At 33.7% G+C, this 22400-nt stretch overlaps 1 protein-coding gene across 1 annotated transcript; it reads left to right on the top strand.

The window, feature by feature from the left end:
* Positions 1–11049: 11049 nt before the first annotated feature.
* Positions 11050–15520, top strand: LOC144543719 (2-oxoglutarate (2OG) and Fe(II)-dependent oxygenase superfamily protein). Its single transcript, XM_078292094.1, has 4 exons — positions 11050–11464; positions 11683–11930; positions 13855–14173; positions 14968–15520. The coding sequence occupies exons 1-4, from the start codon at positions 11153–11155 to the stop codon at positions 15247–15249; spliced, it is 1161 nt and encodes a 386-aa protein (XP_078148220.1). The 5' UTR covers positions 11050–11152; the 3' UTR covers positions 15250–15520.
* Positions 15521–22400: the final 6880 nt, after the last annotated feature.

Raw genomic sequence — 22400 nt, 5'->3', positions numbered from 1 at the left:
AAAGAGTGTACTTAACATGAAATATGAAAATTTTATATAATTGATCATCAATGTGTATGAGACGTCAAAGACATAGCCACTTAAGCTACTCAACCATTCATGTTTTCCAATCAAAAAAGGGAAATTTCATGTATATTCCTCAAAAAAATTGAAATTACCTATCTTCTGCTCTAAAATTCATAATATCACATTTACACTTGTAAATTTCAAAAACTCACAAATATACTCATTTTATTGTCCTTTTTTTCAATTCTCATTTTTAAGTTTATAAAATATTCATTTTTATCCTTTATTAAATCAAGAAAAAAATATGTAGCATGTTTAAGAAAAATGTTAGTCTCCTAAGTCCTAATTAGTTGGTTTTTGTGGGCAAATAGGTCATTTCTCTACTTGTGACACTTACACAGTAACATTTAGGTATGCACTTGTGTAACCGTCAAAAGTAGATAAATTGTCCATTTGCTCTCGGAAACTGACTAATTAGAAGTCTGACTCTGAAACATACTACATTTTTTTCTTTTGTTTTTTAATAAAAGATAAAATAAGTATTTTATGAATTTAAAATGGACAAATTTATGAGTTATAAATTTAAAATGAGTTTTTAATATAAAAGACAATAAAACAGACAAATTTGTGAATTTTTAAATTTAGAAGGATAAATATGATATTAATGACTTCGGACCATATATACATAATTTCACAAATTTTTAGGAGTATATGATATCTCCATATTTGATCTATTGTTCCGACCAATTCTTGTACCAAAATATGCGTTTTAAACCACCAAATCGCGTATTTTACATTGAATATCCATAGAATGTGGTACTGCTGCGATTTCATTCTTATTTTGCATAAAACGGGCGAAATCAGGGAAGTTACTGAATTCTGAGACTCTGCACGCGACCCTCATCACATCTGACGCGACCCTCATCAGAGTCGATGCGGGTAGCATCAGACCTGATGAGGGTCGCATCGCGAGCTTCCAGAGCAGACAGCAAAGGCCCAATTAAGGCCCAGAATTGAAGCACTCGTTTTGAAATGTCTATAAATAGACCACCCCTGCTACCAGGGAGGGGGTTCCGAATTTGAAGATTCAAAACCTCAAGAATTGGAGTGTTGATCAAGAAAGAAGAGAGAGATTGGAGATCGCTTGGAGAAGAAGAGAAGATTGCAAGATCCTCTCCAATCCACCTTGGATCTTCGAGCTTCATCATGATCTCTTCTCTTCTCCCCTCTTTTATGCTTTCTTTTACCATGCTTGAGTAGATCTTTAGTTCCTAGGGTTAGGATGTAGTCTCTAAACTTTTTCTTTGAGTTGCATGTTGTTTTGATCTAAGTTTGAACTTGTGTGATTCTTTGTTTGAGTATTCATTGATTGCTTGATTTTGATTGCTTGATTGATTCTTGATTGTCTACTGTTAGATGTCTATAGCATCTCTTCTAGTAATTTGACATTGATGTTTCTTGCAATTGTGATTGAGTATTTGAGGTAGATCTAAGATCAATAGTAGCCGAGAGGTGAACTTTCCATTATCGAAAGGTTGTGGATACTTCTAGCAAACCAGACAATCAATTTAGGTTAGATACCAGTAGGTGAGAGCTACAGGTTGAAGCCTCGCACAAGAAATCGACTTAGATACGAACACATGTCAGCTCAGCTCGAGGGCCAAGCGACCCGCATCAGAGATGATGCGAGTCGCATCAAACGGGTCGCATTAGAGATGATGCGAGTCGGATGATAGGTCCAGAGAGGGCTAAGTTTGGGATGAAACCTGAAACCCTGGGAACGCCTTTTATCATTGTTCAAAACCAAAACCTTTAATTGCTTTCATTTACTGTTAATTGAATTGTCACTTGAAATTAGGAAATATAAACAAACCAAACCCAACTTTTCACACTTCTAGTACCTAACTCAGATTAGTAAGAATTTAGAGTCGAATTATACCATCCCTGAGGATCGATACCTTATTATACTATACGGATTGGATTGTGCACTTGCAATCTTAGACGAGAGTAGATTCAAGGTTTAAACTGGTACAGCTAGCTGTACCTGAAACTTTGTAGCATACTTTTGTAAGGGAACAGTATATACAAAAGTTCCCCCTAAAAAAAGTCATGCTTTTGTTTCCAGAAGTAGAAGTTCAATGTAGTGTATTGAAAAAAACCGAGCGGGTTAGACTCGACCCGGTCGAACCGGGGACCGAACCCGGCCCTGGCCGACCCAAGCTAGACCCCCGAACCGGCCCGAACCAACCCTAGGGTCGGGTCTAGCATGGGTTTGGTCCGGCTTTTTTATTTTAGACCCCCTACCCGGCCTCCCCTAAACCTCTCTAAACCCGTACTAACCCCACGGACCCGTATTAGCCCGGACCCTAGTTTTTTAATTTAAATTGCATTAGATTTATACAGTTTTGGCCTCTGTTTCTGGCCGAAACAGACTGTTTCGGCCTTTACAGAAAATACAGCTTTTTTGGGAAGACCAAAACAGTCTGTTTCGGCCTGGAACAGAGGCCGAAACTGCACATTTATTTCTGTTTTGAATTTTTAATGTGTTAGATTAATTTTAAAAATGTTAGATTTATTTTTAATGTGTTATTTTAAAAATGTAGATTTGTTTTTAAATTGGTTAGATATGTTAGTTTTATTTCTAATGTGTTAGATTTAATTCAAAATATGTTAGATTTATTTTAAAAATGTTAGATTTATTTTTAATGTGTTAGATTTATTTTTCAATAGCTTAGATTTATTTTAAGAATGTTATATTTATGTTTAATATATTATGTTTAATTTTATTTGTTATTGGTTAGATATGTTATAATAATTTTAATTTATTAGTTGATTAGCTCTTTAACAAAAAATTGGTGTTGTTTTAAAAAAAAATTGTGCTGTCTTAAAAAAAAAAAGACCCGAATCAGATCAGGACCCAACTCGGACCGACCCGTGCTAAATTTGGACCAAGGATCTAGCACGGGTTTGATCTAACTCTCCAAAATAAGACCCGCCGGACCCGATCTGTCCAAACCCGTAGACCCACCGGACTCACAGACCGAGGGACCCGTGGCCCGGGCGGATTCAGACCGTGTGGACCCGACCCAACCCGAATTCAAAACACTAGTTCAATGAACCTAAGAGGACCTCTACGTTGAAAAAGCTTAGACCCTATCGCTCCTATAAAAACATTGGTCTTAGATCACTTGCATATCAAATCTTATCAAGAATCTATTTATATATTTACGACTACCTAGTGGCACAAAATGCAGTTGAAGGTACAATCAGATCTTAGGTTAGATACTTAACAAGAAACCACGAGACATTTTTTTTTAGAAAGAGACAATTAATTGGATTCTTCAGAACAACAATTACTTGCAATGCTCGCCTTAAAACGGGTGGCAATTAATTGGAAAAGCTTTCGCTATTGATGAACAAAACGGAATTCATATGACCTAAACTCCTGAAGTAACTCAAATTTTGAGTTTATATCCAGCCTGTCGAATCTGTTTTGACACAAATATTAAAGGGACCATGTGCATTGTACTTAAATTGAGTTACTTCAGAGAGTAGGATTGTACCAAAATCGCTCAAACTCGTAATTCGTTAATAACTTGCTCGCTTTAACTCGCTTATTTACAACTTGAGTCAGCTCCAATTCGAGTTGGCTGACTCGTTTAATAAATGAGCTGAGTTTGAGCATACCCCAACTCGCTCATTAACAACTCGAGTTACACAAAATTCATCACAATTAATCCTATGCACTTCTAAATGACTTCTAAGTCGTTGTTTTAGATTTTCTTTTTTTTTTGTTTTATTAGTTGTCTTGTTAATTATTTTAAAATTGTTTGTGTTTAGATAACTCTTACTAAATTATTTGAATTGTTTGTATTTAGATGAACTCTTAGTATTATATAACTATAACTAAGAAAATTGACTGGTTAAACGAGTTATAAACAAGTTATGAGTCAACTCGAGTTGGTAATGAGCTGAACTCGAGTTAACTTTATAGCTCGTTATTGACATCCCAACTCGAATTGACTCGCTTATTTACAGCTCTACTTGAGAGCAGTGTTGTAAAAAACGTTCGTTTAGGCCGATTAATCGGCCGATTAGTCGTTGGCAGTGACCAAACCATCATGGATATTTCTGATTAATCGGCCGATTATTCCCGATTATGTCCGATTATTTTCGATTATTCTCAATTAATCGTTTGGCGGTACCCTATCCGTCCAACGACCGCATACCATTATTTATAACACTGCTTTAGAGAACCTGTAGTCCAAAACGGAGGAATCCAACTTTCTCTGAATGCGGCTCATCCATGGTTTATATGGAAATTGTTCGGACACAATTATAAGCACTATATTCCGGTCTAGTTTTGTAGCTTAAATTATTCTGTCCACTTCCGTTTATTGGCGTTTTTTAATTTATTGTAAACCACGGTTTGATAAAACTAATTTTCCGTCCATGGTTTATATGGAATGCTTTATAAAACACGGATGACCCTTAATTTTTAAAAAAATATTCCAAGTTAGTGCTTTAACTTCTTTCAAAAATTAATTCATATTATTTTGTTTCATAGGCTTTTTCAAAAGTAATAACCCAATACTTCCTAGAGAAGCTATATATAATGTTAGGCTAAAATAGACTTTGTTTTATTTATTTTTTTAAATTCAATGACCAACATTTTTTTGAATTATCAGTGACCGGCTAATTTGATGTAATTCAAAGATTAGGAAGAAAAATTTTAAAATTCAATGGCTACAATTGAATTTCTCCCGTCATACCACATCAAGAAAAAACAATAAAATATCTCCAATTTTGAATTTTGCTAGCTGCCAAGTTGAAAATAGGGCCAACTGTTTGTCATATATTATCTTTATGATTGAGTAGTTGCAACGGATATTATTAGAAGTGGAGTTAGATTTTTAAGTTACAAGATGAAATATGAATGAAGATTAATTATATACAAATTAAATACTACGAATAGGAGTCAATTTTATAATATACAAAACATTTTACTCAAAACCGTAAAAAAAAAAATCATACATAAATACAAAAATATTGAAAATATAAATAAATGAATTTCATTAAGATTAATTATATACAAATTAAATACTACGAATAGAAGTCAATTTTATAATATATAAAATATTTTACTCAAAACCGTACAAAAAAAATCATACATAAATACAAAAATATTGAAAATATAAATAAATGAGGATCAATTGTTCCTCATAACTTGAGCATATATACTTCCGCCCTTGAGTATCATAAAAATTCAGATTTACGTCTGAGTAAAGAGACTAAGACTATACCTTTATTAATTTAGTGCATTTTAGGTTCGATGACTATCAGAAGTAAATTTGGATATGATGGATATCAGAACTGTTCAGTGGAAAAATTATTTTGATAACCATCAGACCTACACTTTTCTCTTCTTAATTATTAATTACTGTTGCACGGGGTGCAAGAAGGGATGGGATCGGATTAGAAAAATAAAATTTCGAACTATACTCACGTGCTTAATTAACTTCGTTTTGTGTGTGAAACTGTATGTTATTATTATTCTAAGCTAAAAAACTAAACATTAATTTATACAAGAAATAATTGTATAATAAAGGGGTTTTATTGAATTAGTAAAAAGCATGTGTGCAGTTTTGTCAATTTCTTTATTCGTTCTAGTGTTTCGACACGTGTCTATCAATTTGAAATATCTGAAATACAAGTTAAGAGTAAAACCGTCAGAAACGTAATGACTGATAGAATGTGACAATTCACCAATGAAAGCTCGCCATCAAAGGTTATTTTCTGGATGCCTCATTAATTGGATTCTTTTGGAAGTACAGTTCAATCATGTACTCAATAGTTTCCATCTTGTACTTAGACCGTATATAGATATACTATACAGTATAGCTGTATTTACCAGGGGTCGGTCCAAGTGGAGCCTAGATCAGCTTTGTTTTGCTCTGAATTTTTTTTTTCTCCTTTTAAATTTATGATATATTATTTTGGGTTAAATTTAAGTTTAAAATTAGAATAATTTTTTTGAATTCAGATTGTTCATTAAAATTATAAGTCATAATATTATTTTTATCTATTATCTAATTAGTTAATGGGTTAAAATCCGATTCGCTATTTTTTATCCCCTGATGAAATTTCTGGATCTGCTTCTATTCGTTACTCTAATGCAGGTTTTAATCTCTTTTAATAAAACAGCCCTGAGGAGATGATTTTGTTTTCGCTACTTTTTCCTTAATTAGAAAAGTATATTTTTAATTTTTTTTTTTTTTAAATAGAACCGTCTGAGTGAAAAGATGGAAAGAGCCTCTTTCAATGATGTCGATGGATTGATCTAGTCCATTCGTTTTAATCCGAACATCTGATTCCATAATACATATTTACATAGTAGGGTCTTGCTTTTCTAAGAATAAAGTAGCATATACAATATGTCTCAAATTTGTTATCATTTAAAATTACTGATGAGTTATCCATCGATCAAATGATATGAAAAGTTGAATGGTTCAATATATCATATATTTGAACGTTTGATGAAGGCTAAAGGATTCTAAAGGTGGTCTCAAATTCAATACATTCAAATAATAATAAAGATTATATCTACAACTTTATTTATTTAATTTGAAAAATATTGACAAAGATATGAAAGATTTTAGTGACAAAGCATATTTCCTCTTTTCTTCTTTATGAGTTGATTGGCAAGTCGGCATTATGATACTCTTTATAGAGTAGAACTAGGGTGCTCTTAAGCTCACTGAAGTTTTGGTGAGCTTAACTCTAAAACTCATAAAATTGATTTCAAATGACGAATCCGAACCGTTGAAACCCGCCTACCTTACGTGTGATGCATCTATATATGAAATTTTTAAACATTCAAATTAATTTAGTATAAAGTCAAGCGGTCAAAATTAGAAGGTTGATAAATTAATTTTAGTGCATTCATTTTTGAACGTTTTTTGACTGCTTGACTTTATACTAAATTAATTCGAATGTTTAAAAATTTCACATGTAGATGCATCACACGTAAGGTAGGCGGGTTTCAACGGTTCGAATTTATCATTTGAAATCGATTTGATAAGTTTTAGAGTTAAGCTCACCAAAACTTTGGTGAGCTTAAGAGCACCCTAGTTCTACTCCTCTTTATATATATTAGTGCTATTTCACGGACTAGAAAAGGTACCAAATACAAATGTACTGCATAAGGAGTTCAGCTAGTATAATATCAGTGTTATTTTAGTGTATATAACATCAACTTCAAAATCTATCGAATCGACTTCAAACGGTGAATATAAACCGATCTACTTCATTAGTTGTGCGTTTACATGCAAAAATTATAATTTTTGGAATTTATTTAGTATCAAGTCAAGCGGTCAAATGTGTGAGGTTTTAAGTTAATTTTAATACATTCATTTTTCAATATTTTTACCGCTTGATTTGATACTAAAACAACTTGAAAATATAAAAAAATTTGCGTGTAAACGCATTACTCATAAAGTAAATCGGTTTGAATGGGTTGAATCTGTCGTTTGAACTCTATTTAATCAATTTTGAAGTTAGTGTCACATGACACCGATGTTATACTAGCCGGACTCTATAGAAAGAGTTGGAAGAACACTCTTCCATTATTTAAGGAAGAAAAATGGAGAAAATACACTCTTTTAACCAGTATTAAAATCACATGCTACTAATTAAACATAATTAGCACTTATTAATAGTTAAAGTACAATACTCTTTCACCATTTTTTTTCAAATTGCAATTTTTATGTACACTTAATTATAACATATTATTCTAAGTATGTTTTGTTATGTTGTAGGTGCTTATTTAGCTAAGTAATATTGAACTTTGTAATATGTAGTTGCTAGTTCTAAGACAGAACTGAATCACTGGTACCAGCAGTGTTTTAATATTCGGTTCTTATTCGGTATTCGGAAAGCCACCGAATACCAAATATATATACAGTATGCGGCCGAATATTCGAATTTTTATTCGGATTTTCAAATAAAAAATCATAGGCATTAACTCTAATAAACATAGATAAACATTACAAATAAGCATAAATAAAACATAAATTCAAACTTAAATAAATAAAATTATAACTTATTCGGTTCTTATTTAGATTCTTATTCTCTATTCGGAAATATTCGGTTCATATTCGGTTCTTATTCGGATTCTTATTCTCTATTCGGTTCATATTCGGTTCTTATTTGGATTCTTATTCTCTATTCGGAAATATTCGGTTCATATTCAGTTCATACTCGGTTCTTATTCGGATTCTTATTCTCTGTTCGGAAATATTCGGCCGAATAGATAATATGCGGAAAAATATATTCGGCTGAATATTCGAAACTGAATATTGAACCGAATACTCATTTTCTATTCGGTTTCCAACTGAATACGAATATTCGGCTGAATAGGCCGATTTTTAAAACACTGGGTACCAGTACTCGCCGAAAGCCCTATGCAGCTATCCTCCACTGAACTCGATTAAAACGGTCGGCGGTCAATTGAATATTTGAATAGAAAATCATTCCAACTTTGTATATTATTGACTTCATATATAGGTGATATAGGTCCGCCTATCAAAGACAAACACATCCAAGAGAAAGTAAGATATGCTAATGAAAAACATGATCTCTTACTAGATTGTGTTTCATTAAGGTGGAACCATTATGGATTGATACAGATGTCATGGTTGCAGAATCTATAGGCATCTATTGGCCTAATATGTGGAGTTCCCACCCTCAAGATTTTTCTTGTTCTGATGTTGATGCATTCGTTGAACTGAACACCTGTTTATTAGATCTGACTAGATTTATAATTTTACTTTGCCTATGTCTTTTTGAGTTGTTAATTAAAGGTAAAAAATAATCTATTTATTACATATTTATTTATTGTACCAGCATGATTGACCTAAGGGAGCAGTAAGCTCCATCGCTAGATATTATGGACGGATGGGGACTCGGATGCAAAATAACACCAAACAAAATTAACAAACCCACAATAAACGTGCATTAAGTTTTAGCGATTTATTAAAAATTAGGTGCATTTATGAATGATTGACATATTTTAAGCAATGCTAGCAAAGTCAGCGCCAACTTGTGCTGAGGTGGAAGCCGGGCAGTGAACGGATCAGCTGTTCTCCACTCAACCAACAACAGATCTCCATCATCCATCTGTAAAACTTGGACCACTAAACTGAATCGAACGGTCGAGATAAGATGATGCATGTTCAGATAAATTCTTCTGGGTGGCGGTGCTGATCTAGATAGTTTGCAAATATATGAAGGCCGAGAGGTGTACCTCCTGCCAACTGCCAAGTGGCAAAGGGAAGCATTTCAATCCACCCCTTTCATAATTCCTCATATCAATCATTAATTTGTCCCCAGGTTACTGTGCTAAGCCCGGACCCCACCTATCTCTCCATTTCTCCAATTAACAAAATTCCCACTATTCTTTTTTTGTTGACCGAGTGAGATTAATTAATATCGTTATTATTTTTTTAATTTAATGAAGAACGCTCACGGTACTGAAATTATAAAACCATTAAGCTAATTTTCTTAAAGTGCAACTACATAATTTATAAAATTAATTATACTACAAGTATTAATCATACTAATACAATGTTTGAAAGTTTTTTCTCATAATTCTAGGACGCAAAGCAAGTTTCCGATAATGGAAAATTAATCAGGAGTCAATATCATTTTAACCAGCAAATTCAATAAAAATATTATAATTTGTTCAACAATCATCATTGTCAACAATATTAGTTTACTTGAGAATAATACTTAATTGTATGGATGAACTGATCCTGCACAGAAGATAAACTATTAATTTGGCAAAGAAAAAAAATATTTTGGCCCTCAAACTAATCACATGTCCAATTAGATATTTAATTTTCTTTTGACTTTATATATAGGCCTGTTAAATATTATATTTAGTTCAATCAACTCTTTTTTTGTTATCAGTACATAATTATCTTGATGTGGTAATTTGCTAAGATGAGATCATATGTTATTTGTATAGCATAATAAGCAGGGGCGGACCCAGTATAGAACTAGGGGGCGACTGCCTTCTCTAGATTTTGAGTTTTAGTGGTGATCTATCGGTACCTATCGACTTTGTCCCTCTTTGGAAAAAATTTTGCCCCCCTTGAATATTTGATTTGTAATTTGGGTTAAATTTAGTGTTAATATCAAAATAAATTTCTTCAATTAGAATTGGTAATTAGAATTATAAGTTAAAATATTAGATATTATAGGTCAGAGCATTGTTTTTTTTATCGAGTATCCAATTAGTTAATGGGTTTAAATTCGATAAACTATTTAAACCCGATTCGATATTTTTTTGCCCCGTGACAAAATCCGGGATCCGCCCCTAATAATAAGGTACTTGATATATAACTGTGACACATAAGTTGTAGATATTAGGCCGTCACTTAATCATCTCTAATTACAAGAAATGTTCAAATTGAAATATTTAGAATTTTTATATTTGACACGGCATCTAGTTTAAACTGAACTATGCACTTAATGTTTGAATGATTAATGGTTCAGGGCTAAAGATTAATTTGTCTTTAAAGTTGCATGATGAATAAATTAAGTTAACGCGTTGTCAAATATAAACATTATAATATGTTAATTCCATGTGTTTGTTGAAATTGAATGACGATGACCTGTATGTATTATATCAAATTGAACATTGTACTGGATCTTCTATTTAGAAATTATTCCATATATCTTTTTAAATTCATCGCATAAATGCTTGTTTACACTTTACAACAGCTATATTTTAATAAAAAGAACAATCTAAAAGTTTAGAAATCTAGTAGTACTCGGCACATCTCATCGCAAAATAATGGACATGTCCTGTACGTGGAACTGGAGAGAACAAGTCAGTCCTCCAGGCTCGTGGGTCTGACCAGCTATCGGGTCAACCCGGAAACCCGATACCGAGTTCCTGCTAAGGTTTTTTCATTGTATCGGTGTGTTTCTCTCTCTCTCTCCTCTTGACCCCATTGGCCCAGTCTCTGTTGCTACTCTATATATATCCCTCTCCTTTACCACCATTGCTCCTCACATTTAGCTCTCTCTCTTTTCAGTCTCTCTCCCTCGTTCTCTCTCCTTTTCTATATCTCTCTCTTTCATGGGGGCCATAGATATAACCTCGAGAGATAAGATGGAAGGAGAGAGCAAGGTAAATATAGAAGAGGAGAGAAGGGGGGAAGCAGAGCACATGAAGGGGGTGAGGCACCTCTATGATGCTGGTGTAACAAAAGTACCAGGCCGGTACATTCTACCGGCGTCTGAAAGACCCCACATTGTCAGCTGTGGAGATACTACAAGCACTCACAACTTGAAGCTACCAATTATTGACCTCTCTTTGCTTCACACACCCAAGAGAGCAATGGTTTTGGAAGCTCTGTCTCTGGCTTGCAAGGAATTTGGTTTCTTTCAGGTCAGAACGAAAATTTTATATATTCAGAACCAAAAAAAAAAAACAGAGATAGATTTTCTTTCATTCTCTGTACAATTACGACCACACAAATTCGTACAAATACCTGGGTCACAACAAACGAATCAAAAAGCCCAATGGCTGTAAGTTACTTGTACATTAATGATAATAAAATTCTGATTTTAACTGTTCAACCACACGCTGGTATAATCCCTGAACAGGTTGTGAACCATGGCATTCCCAACGAGGTGGTACAGGAAATGGTAGAGGTCTCCAAGAGATTTTTTGGCATGTCATACGAAGAGAGAGCAAAGTACATGTCATCAGATTTGCAGTCACCAGTCCGGTACGGTACCAGTTTCAACCAGATTCGCGACCGTGTGTTTTGCTGGCGCGATTTTTTGAAGCTCAACTGCCAACCTCTTGATAGTGTCCTGCCTTTCTGGCCTTCTTCACCAGCTGACTTGAGGTAATTATTTCAACTGTAATTTTTTTTTCCTTCATTCTTTATTTTTCTTTCAAAAAATAAACTTCTTGTGTTGTTAATTTAGTTTTGTTAACCAACAAGTTGAGTATTGCTTTTTAACTAAGGGAGAATGCCTCTCTTTGTTTTTGTTTTTTTTTTAAGAAAAGAGATAGGCTGTTAAATTTTTGCTATATATAGCATGCTCCGATGTCGTAAAAATTCTGAAAATATCTTGTTGAAAGCAATTGAGTATGAGAAAGAAGGTAGAATCTTTCTTTCAAAACGAACAAAACGCAGCCTTATTTTTCATTGATCGAGAAATATTATTGTTGCACTCCACAATTATTTTTCGTGACATCTTTGTTTTACCACACGGCAACAGAAACTCCACAATTATTTAAACTATTTTATTTTATTTTATTTTCACGGGGATCGGGGGACGGGGGGTTAGAGGCAGTTAAGACTGGAGAGGTCCAGTGCAGACTAGTGGTAAATGAAAGGATACTAATCCAGGAATTGAGGCCCACATATCTGAAGCCATGGATGGAGCAGGTGACACATGGGCAAAACGGGAATAGATGGCCTATTTCACTAAAATGTTGCCAGATGCATCATGAAACTGTTGTGATTGCATTTTAAGGCAAGCAGGCAAAAAAACACACTGCTTTTATTGGCTTCAAACCCTCCATTTTTAATATTACAGTAGTAGGTTCAGAATCTGGTTTTTCTGTGTCGGATACATATATTACCACGCCATGTAGCATGTCATGGACAGGCAAAGCACACAAAAAGTTTCATAATCATGAAAACTGACATCCTTGGAGAATATTGTGAAAGGGCCTCAATCTTAAAATCCACATGATATGTGGCGATTAGGCGCTATCTATATATAGAATACAAGATAAGCAGCAACCTGATAATTAGTGATAACTGATAACACAGTCTGGACCAGAAAAATAGAATATTTCAAGGAGATATTTTTTGGGGGATTTTTGCATTTTTAAGGGTGGTTGTGGATTCTTTTTATTTTCTAAAATTCGTTGAAGAATGAGTTATGTATGGCTTATAAACCGTTCAACTCTTTTGAGAAATCTGTTAATTTCAAATCATTAGCATTACGTTTCTTAACAGTGCATATATAGTTTCTAGAATAACAGTACAAAAATTTAAACAACTAATTGATGAATCTAGAGGTTTGTTAGTTGTTACTAACCATCTTATGAATCCCCAATTCATGCCATTTGTCTCTGTTTATATACTGTATATATCCATACAGTTATCTACTACACAGAGCCTAGGACTCTTGGATTGGTGTGTTTCTTGTGTTTCTTGTGCCACTGGTCGCCACATTTGTCAGAAACTCTGCTGGTTAGGGGGCCCGGATAACAGTACCAAAACAAATCGTTTTCATATTTGAAGATAGATACGACAATTTTCATGAAAAAGACAACAATAAATGTGCTATAAATACTTAGGCTTAGTTGGCTAGTACTCTGAATCCAGCACCGAGACAGCAACCCGTATTAGAATTTAGGATACCAAATTGAAAGAATCCAAACTACAGAGTCCCATTGATTAGGTCACATTTATAGGTAGCTATCATAAATGCCACATCCTTTACTATAACAATATTTGACATTTAATTAATTATTGCCAGGTACATTGTATATATATATGTGGTATAATTTTAAAACCTTATTCCTTAGAGTCTACTCTCTAGTCACCACTGGTGATGCTAGCTAGCTGCTATCTATGTATGTTAATTCTCTTAGCAAAACATGAATATTTAAAGTTTCCGTTTTACCAAATTCACACTTTATTTTCTCTATATCACAAGCAAAACATGAATTAATATATATGCTTTATGCCGATCCTTCTCAAACAAATATTTTATCTGATGAAAAATACTAAAATCAATATTTGACAGGGAGAAGACGATTGCTTACGCCAACGGCACCAAAACCTTATTCATGGAGCTGATGAGCGCAATCCTCGAGTCGCTTGGAGTCGACAAAAAGTTTCTGTCTGAGTTCGACGACGGCTCGCACCTTATGGTTGTAAACTGCTACCCACCGTGCCCGGAGCCGAATTTGACCCTAGGGATGCCACCTCACTCAGACTACGGCTTTCTAACGCTGCTATTGCAAGATGAGGTGGAGGGGCTTCAGGTGCAGTACAAAGACGAGTGGGTCACCATAGAACCCGTACCGGGCGCTTTCGTTGTCAATGTCGGCGATCATCTTGAGGTAATTTAAGAATCAATTTTTTTTATTTTAGTTTGTTATTCTTAAAATTGAATTTGAACTTTGCACAAATTTTGACTGGTAGTTTGTTATTTTTATCTCTAATTGCTGGCTGGTATTTGTTCTAATAAATTGTGAACAACTTCTGAAAAAGATCATATATAGACATCAGAACAGAGACAGGTATGTCGGTCTAGTTTAAATTTTAAAAGATCAAGAATAATGCTTGTAATGTCAGTATCGGTGTGAGATCATACAAGGAAAAGTTCATCAGATCATTCAAATAAGAAAGTGAACTGCTCCTCTGACAAATTTACTATAGATTATCTACAAAATAAACAAGGCATTGATCTTTCTAAGGTCAACCCAACTTGTGTTTTGACTAAATTCTAATAATCGGAGAGATACTCCAAAATAATTAAATTATAGATTAGGTCAAAAGTATTTTTTTTATTGGAACAAAGTCAAAGTCATCTTTAAGGCCAAAAGTGGTGATGTTAATTGGTACATGCATCCGGTGATATCAATCTAGAAGTCAACTCAAATATTTACATCATGTCACCAAAGCATATTAAATCAAATTAATATTTTCAAAGCATAATTAAAATTCATGACATGTTCAGTACAACTGCCAGAATAAAAAAAAAATCAAGCCTTAAATTTAATTTTTATAATATGTAATGCTAGAAATATGGAAAATTTCCAGCACATTTAACTTTTCTTTTTGACATGTAAATTTGTATGTCTACCAAAACTTATATCCGGTACCTAATATAGACATATAATTGTTCTTTCAGATTTTCAGTAATGGAATATACAAGAGCATTCTGCACCGGGTACTAGTTAACTCCTTGCAAAATCGGATCTCCATTGCCTCTCTGCACAGCATGCCGGTCGAAAAAGTGATCGGCCCGGCAACCGAGCTCGTGTCAGAGTCGACACCGAAACAGTTCATGGACACAGATTTCGCCGCATTCCTCGAATACATCTCATCTACTGAATTCAAGAAGAAGAACTTCCTTGAATCAAGGAAGTTGACTTGTACAAGGGAACAAAGAACTGAAGGTCAACCATGTTGACATTGTATGGTGCTTACGTGGCAGCAATTGATGGCGTGGAGCTTATTATTCTGTGTTTGGTCCAGCCAATGCACAGCTCACTTTAGGAGGGATAAGGTGTGCGAATGGGGGTATGATCAAGAAATAAATTAATTTAAGATAGATAGTATAGGGTTAAAAATTGGAAATCGTTGACCCAGTAACATAATAGAATATGGTAGATGTTATGTCATGCAATTGCATAAGAATGAATAATATAATATATTATAATATAATATTTTTGGAGAAGAGAAATGGTTGCCTCAAACGTGCTGTATGTATGTTCATAAAAAAAGAGGAAGTGGTTCACATTTTTTTTTTTTTTACTTTTTGGTATCTTCTTTTGTGCTTTGTGTTTGTTTTTGCGTTGAGAAAGGTCCCCTGAAAAATATACACAGCTCTTCGATACTTAATATGGTGCAGAAATACATTAAACCTTCCAAATAAATTCAGGTGTTTAAATTAACCACATGTACATGTACTACCGGGTCTTTGCCAATCAGCAGAGACCAGTTCATCACTTGATCAGTGATACAGCGATGGACGTCCACAATTGGTTCATATTTTTTTTCTGAAATGGGAACTATGGAACCGCTGAGATGTATAGCTACTGAGTCAAGAGTTGTGGTGATGTATTGCTGGTCCAAGTGGCCTAAAATCGCTGTAAATATTTTTTTCCCTTATAAATATATATGTTGGAGCCATTGGCCAGTGCCTTACCACATGTTGAATTTCTATTTAGTCCTGCTGTTTTGATGAATGATTGTAGAATTTTTGTTTTTTTTTTAAGTTAGTTGCTTTAATATCAACTAATAATTTGATATATTAAAAATGTACTTACAACGACTCAGATAATTTTAATTCTTAAATCTATTCATTTATTCTCACGAAATCTCTAAAATTACTTAAAATTACTCTAAATACCCTTAATCACCCTCTAAATTCCTAAATCTACTCTTTTAATCATACTTATATACACTCGTAATAACTTTAATACCTTAATTCCTCATCTCGCTCCACGAAAATCAGATCCACTATTTTGATCGCCGTCACACTTTGACGACCAGATTTACTCACCGTCATACTCCAATTGAGATGATGACTCTACACTCCGAGCTCCGATAATACCACACTATCAGTTTTGATCGGTTCCACTCGACTCCACTCCCTCTCCTCTCCCTCATTCTCATCCCCGTTTAAGGAGATAGAGACGAGAGAGAAGAGAATATTATTGTTCGAAGATGAGATCTAGGAGTGAGATGGATGAAATAGAAGGAGAGACATTTAGTGTTTTACTGGGTCACTCTTTTTCCTCTAGGCGAGAAGAGCTGCTGCATGAATGATTGTAGAGTTATGGATACTAAAATCTATCTGTGCAACACTGCCCAAAATAAAATTTTAACTGCGTAATCCAGAACCTTTGTTTAAATCTATGTTACTCCGATACGCCAGTTTAGGCCCCGTACCCATATCACACGCGTATCGGATACGGATACACACCCGATACGCACCCGATACGGCTCCGATACGCCAGCTGGCGTATCAGCTTACGTGGCATATCCTTACTCAGCCGATACGGTCTCCGATACTCTGTTACTCCGTTGACACTCACAGATACGGCTACAAATACAGGAGATCCCGCGCCAGCTCTCGTGGACCGCGCGCCGCGCCTGTGGACCACGACTGTAGACCACGCGCCGAGACAGTGGACCACGCCTGTGGACTGCGAAAATCTCATTTTTTTTTGCTTGAAGCGGGATTCGATCTTGGGTCTTCCCCTTTGGTGTCAGAATTCTTAGCCACTACACTAGAGTATGCTATGTGATATTTTTAGGTAAATATAATATTTAACTTATACTTAGATTAAGTCTTTATTTTTTCTACAAATTTGATTTAAATTATGATTATCTAAATATAATATATAAGATAATATATATATAGAGAGAGAGAGAGATGGGCTATGGTGCATTGCAATGCATAGGCCATGGTGTGCATTGGACCATAAATCACCGATTCAAAGTCCAAATGACCGATTCAAACCGTTCATCTTGTTCTCCATATTAATATGTGCTTGGAGACCAAATTTTATATTTTTTGAAATTTTTTTACTATTTATTAAGCCACTTTGAAAATCGCTGATCCAACGGTGACTGTTTGGAACAGTAAAATCAGAAGCCACCGTTGGATCAGCGATTTTCAAAGTGGCTTAATAAATAGTAAAAAAATTCCAAAAAATATAAAATTTGGTCTCCAAGCACATATTAATATAGAGAACAAGATGAACGGTTTGAATCGGTCATTTGGATTTTGAATCGGTGATTTATGGTCCAATGCACACCATGACCTATGCATTGCAATGCACCATAGCCCATCTCTCTCTCAATATATATATAATACACGTATCGTATCCTAGATTTTTTAAGAATACCGTATCGCCGTATCCGTATCGTATCTGATACAATACCTGTATCCGTATTCATGCAATATAGGTTTAAATGAAATACTACGGCCGAAAGAATTCGCATCCCCTGAGATATCTCAAATTTTGTGATTTAATATGTAAAAAATCAGTATCATTCAAATAAATATCTCAGAGGATACGGACTCTGGGCTTAAAAGTATGAAAGAAGGATCTGATCGCGAAGTAAGATTAGTAGCGCTAAAACTTGGATGATGAATGGCGATTAGGGGTGGCAAAAAAAGCTCGTAACTCGTGGTTCGATCATGACTCATTTGTTACTGGATTGAGCTGTTAATGAGCCAGTTTGTTACTAGTTCGGTTTAGAATTAACGAGTTCAAGTTGAAGTCTAGCTTGCTTGTTAGTTCGTGAGCTAGTTCAGTTCAGCTCGTGACGATTTCAAACTGAGATTTAAACTCCGACCTCAAAAGTCACTCTCTCGTGACTCGAACGAGCCAGCTCACTACCACCTTGATAACGATAGTCCGGAGGCTATATAAAATGATAATTATAAAAGGGTGAGGCTATGGTACTATATATAGCGCGCACTTTTGTTCATATTGTGAATGCATCTTTATTTTCAAAGTTTAAATTGTTGATGCGTAACATTCGATGTAATCTCCATATGAAAATGTTTATGTATGTCAAGTTTAACATGTTTTAAGAATTCTTTTGTTAAATATGTACAAAATCTTTTGATCTAATAATTATGAACCTTCTAAAAGGAGAGATTTTTTTTACCTATCTAAATTTTTTTTTGTTAAAAATGAAAAATTGAAACTCCCAAGTATATTTTCATAAAAAGATCATAATGATCGGTTTAGATCACTATTTAGATTTTTAAAATCAAAATATGGATCTGTTAGCCTCACACATTAAAAAATATCATAACCATGAACGCCTCCATTTCTGCCCACAATGGACAGCTCGGTCCATCCGCTCCAACAGATGTTTGATAAGCGCAGTGGCAATCCTCTGTTTCTAAACTGACCAACGCATCTCTGTTTCTTCCTCTCATAACTATAGTTAGCATTGTAACTTTGGTTACAACTAGGATTAGAATTCGTTGCTTCTATAAACACTTACATGTACATGTACAGAAGTACATTCATAATCAATTGACACAATGAATAATTGAACTATTTTCATTATTCTCTCTTCGGTGCTCATCCTGTTATGGTATCGGAGCTATTCTTATGGAGCCTATTCCAAATTCTACCGCCTCAACCGACAACCGATCCAATCACAAGAACATATTTAAAAAATTAAAATTGGAGACTATGAATAAATAATTGTTACTAAACAGACTTTAAAATATATAAACTTATAAAAATTATAAACTATAAAGCATAAAGCTGCTAATTTTTAGTGATGACTTAGTTATTTCTAATTAACATTTAGATCCGTCCTAGATCCAATTACAAATTATATCAGAAATTTAAATTTGTTTGCTTTTCTTCATTTCTAATCATATTGCTTAACCTCCTAATTCCCGCCAAATTATCTAGAAATAACTCCTTATAAATCATCAGGTATGAATCTCAACGTTATCCTAGATTTAGCAAAAATAAAAAAATTAAGTCTTATTGTGCATCTCTCCTCCAATAACTAATGGAGAGGACTGAGTCAAATCACGTGTCTCGTTTCTCTTTTGAAGAAGAGAAAGGTAAAGATTGCGTCTTCCTTTAATTTTAACAGAACATAATCTTCTCGAAGCGAAAATTCATATGCCTTCTCTAAAGGGGCAATTTAAAATAGCCTCATAAATTTCAAATTTGACTCAAATTAATTCGAATTGTAATTGAACAGTCCGAGTTTGAAACACATGTTTGACGTTATTTCACAATCCACACTCCAAACACGAATGGCATTTGGATGAGGCAAAGAAAAGTGCTAACCCGAGTTAGCGACTATTCTACATTTGGATGTATTTAGGTTAGCAAAAAGGATTATTCTTTGCTTGTTTTTTGTAAATTAGCATGCTATTTTACTCAATCAAAAGTTGGTTAGCTTATTATCTCAATTTTGGATTAGTCCACTATTCTCACCAACTCAAGTTTTCATCAAATGTCCCAAGTAAAGATTGATTGTATAATGTTGATCTCTCTATGAAAAGAACTTTTACCTACAAAAATTAGTAGAAAATTGCAATTTTGAAATCCAGGTATAAGAATATTTTTCAGATGTTACATAATTGACTGACTTAACCTCCAAACTTAACTCCAAAAAATTTTACAAACATTCATTACAAATAATAAAGAAAAATAAATGGATTATCTGAAAATTTTGATCCCATAAAAAAAAAACGGAATTATTGATTTGATTTCTTTAGAAATAACAATAGAGGCAAGGAGGACTTTTTGTTGCAAAACATGTGAGATGGGACACACCAAAAAAACTGAATCATTGATTCGATTCCAATTTTTTCTTTTTTTGAGATAGAATATGGATATTTAGCCTTTTAACTCCTATTTAATATCTATAAAAGACTTTATTCTAATTTTGAACTCACAATTTTTCACACGGAGAGCGTTGTTTTTTGCCACTATATCAAAAATTAATTGTTGGTTATGAATCATTAATTTTGATTCTTTAGAAGTGCTAAAATAACCATTAATTTGGTTTCTTCTCTGATATCGAATTACCACCGTGTTTCAGGTAAATGATGGATGAAGGGTGGAAATAAAAAGCCTGAAAGTGTGTTTCAGGGTGCAACACCACCAGTTAAAAATGTGCCAACTGTTACCTGTTATTGTGTGATTTATGTCTGACATCATATGTTGAGATAATGAGTGCGTAGAATTTGAATTAAATATATGTTGGTTATGAAAATAAGTCATGTGATGGGACAGGATAGCAACAAATACTTTATTATCATGTATGTATTGCAAGTCGGTCTCTCAAGAAGTCAATTTTAAGTTCCTTGTTTGTGACAAACAGGTCGAAAATTAAGTACACAGCCAAACATTTTCCAACATGTGTTTTTGACTTTTGGCGTAAAAATTATAAAATATAATATAAATAAAGGCCTCGGATACTTTTTTATATATTTTTAATCATAAAAAATAGTAGGGATCATGACATTTTAAAATTTTAAATTTAAATTTATTTGATAAAATAGTAATTGAACCCTCTTCGACACGTAGTAAAATGTAATCCACATATTATGATAAAATGAGATCTCTATTTAAGGTTGGCAACATACACTGAAATTAATTAAGACAACAAACAGGTTGTTCAATGTTGAATTGTTGATTGGCCAAAAACATCATGCATTACACTAACCTTTGGTAGGGGAACAAGGGTGCGTGTGCGCATTCATGTGATTATCTTGAACCGACCACATTGATTTGACTCGAAACGGTTCATTTATAAACATTCATTTTTCTTTATTTTTTGTCAATTCGGTTCAGTTGGAACAATAAGTTCTGCAATTCAATCTCGCATCTTGGCTGTCCGACGTTAACCCCCAGTGTACCGTAGACAACCCACACGAACATGTTTTCTTAGCAAATCTATAATATTTGTTTCAATAATAAATTTTATCCAAAATTATTGGGCTGAAATGAATACTGCCGACATGAGAGAGTGAAAGCGGTAGTGGAAACTGGGGCTATCCATTTCCTTCGAAACTGGAGAGGACAGATAGGAATTGACGGAACCAGAGTTAGGCAATTTTTTGGGTAGAAGTCAATAGAGAGGGAAAAAAAGTATATTATGATTTTGATTGGTAGAAATATCGGTAGGAATTCTGCCGATTTAAAGAACAAAAAGTTTGGAACGTTATAAATTTTACAGATTCTAACTCATTTTTTTATTTTTATTTTTTCACAGCAACACTCGCCAAAAATAAATGCAGAAACAAAAAATTTGAAGTTTAGATCAGTAATTCTTTTACCGATCAAACTTTGAAACAATTTTTAATTTGAATCAAATCATGATTCATATGAATATAATATATAATTTGATTAAAATATTTATATTGTTTATATCGGTTTGAATAGTATCGATCAAAGCCTATTTTTTTCTGACTTAAGATCGGTGAATTTCTTACCGTTCCAAACTTTTTGATTTTTAAGATCGGTAGGATTTCTACCAATCTTTCTATCAATCAAAATCTTGATATAATATTTTTGTTTCTCTCTCTTCTTTGTTATAACTGAACTAAAATATGTTACGGCCAGGAGCACTTCCAAAATTAAATTGTAATGGAAGAAAATATAAGAATATAAATGAAACTTTAAAGCTTCTTTAACTTTGTGAGATTAAGAAGTAAATTCAAAGCAGGCAGCTAATGATAACTTGCATTTTCAGTAAAAAGAACAAGTACAACAAATTTGAATTTAATTAACTAAACTGGACATTACAATTAAATTGTAATGGAAGAAAATATAAGAATATAAATGAAACTTTAAAGCTTCTTTAACTTTGTGAGATTAAGAAGTAAATTCAAAGCAGGCAGCTAATGACAACTTGCATTTTCAGTAAAAAGAACAAGTACAACAAATTTGAATTTAATTAACTAAACTGGACATTACAATTAAATTGTAATGGAAGAAAATATAAGAATATAAATGAAACTTTAAAGCTTCTTTAACTTTGTGAGATTAAGAAGTAAATTCAAAGCAGGCAGCTAATGACAACTTGCATTTTCAGTAAAAAGAACAAGTACAA

The sequence above is a fragment of the Carex rostrata genome, chromosome 25 (genome assembly GCF_964058835.1).
Source record: "Carex rostrata chromosome 25, lpCarRost1.2, whole genome shotgun sequence".
NCBI classification, from domain to species: domain Eukaryota; kingdom Viridiplantae; phylum Streptophyta; class Magnoliopsida; order Poales; family Cyperaceae; genus Carex; species Carex rostrata.
Note: the sequence above shows the minus strand (reverse complement) of the source record. Positions and strands in the feature narration are given on the sequence as shown.

Excerpts from the sequence above, each read along its gene's own strand:
- LOC144543719 (XM_078292094.1), top strand. The coding sequence starts at position 11,153 with ATGGGGGCCATAGATATAACCTCGAGAGATAAGATGGAAGGAGAGAGC. Across the intron at positions 11,465-11,682 it reads AGGAATTTGGTTTCTTTCAG|GTTGTGAACCATGGCATTCC; the intron begins GTCAGAACGAAA and ends ATCCCTGAACAG. Across the intron at positions 14,174-14,967 it reads ATGTCGGCGATCATCTTGAG|ATTTTCAGTAATGGAATATA; the intron begins GTAATTTAAGAA and ends TTGTTCTTTCAG.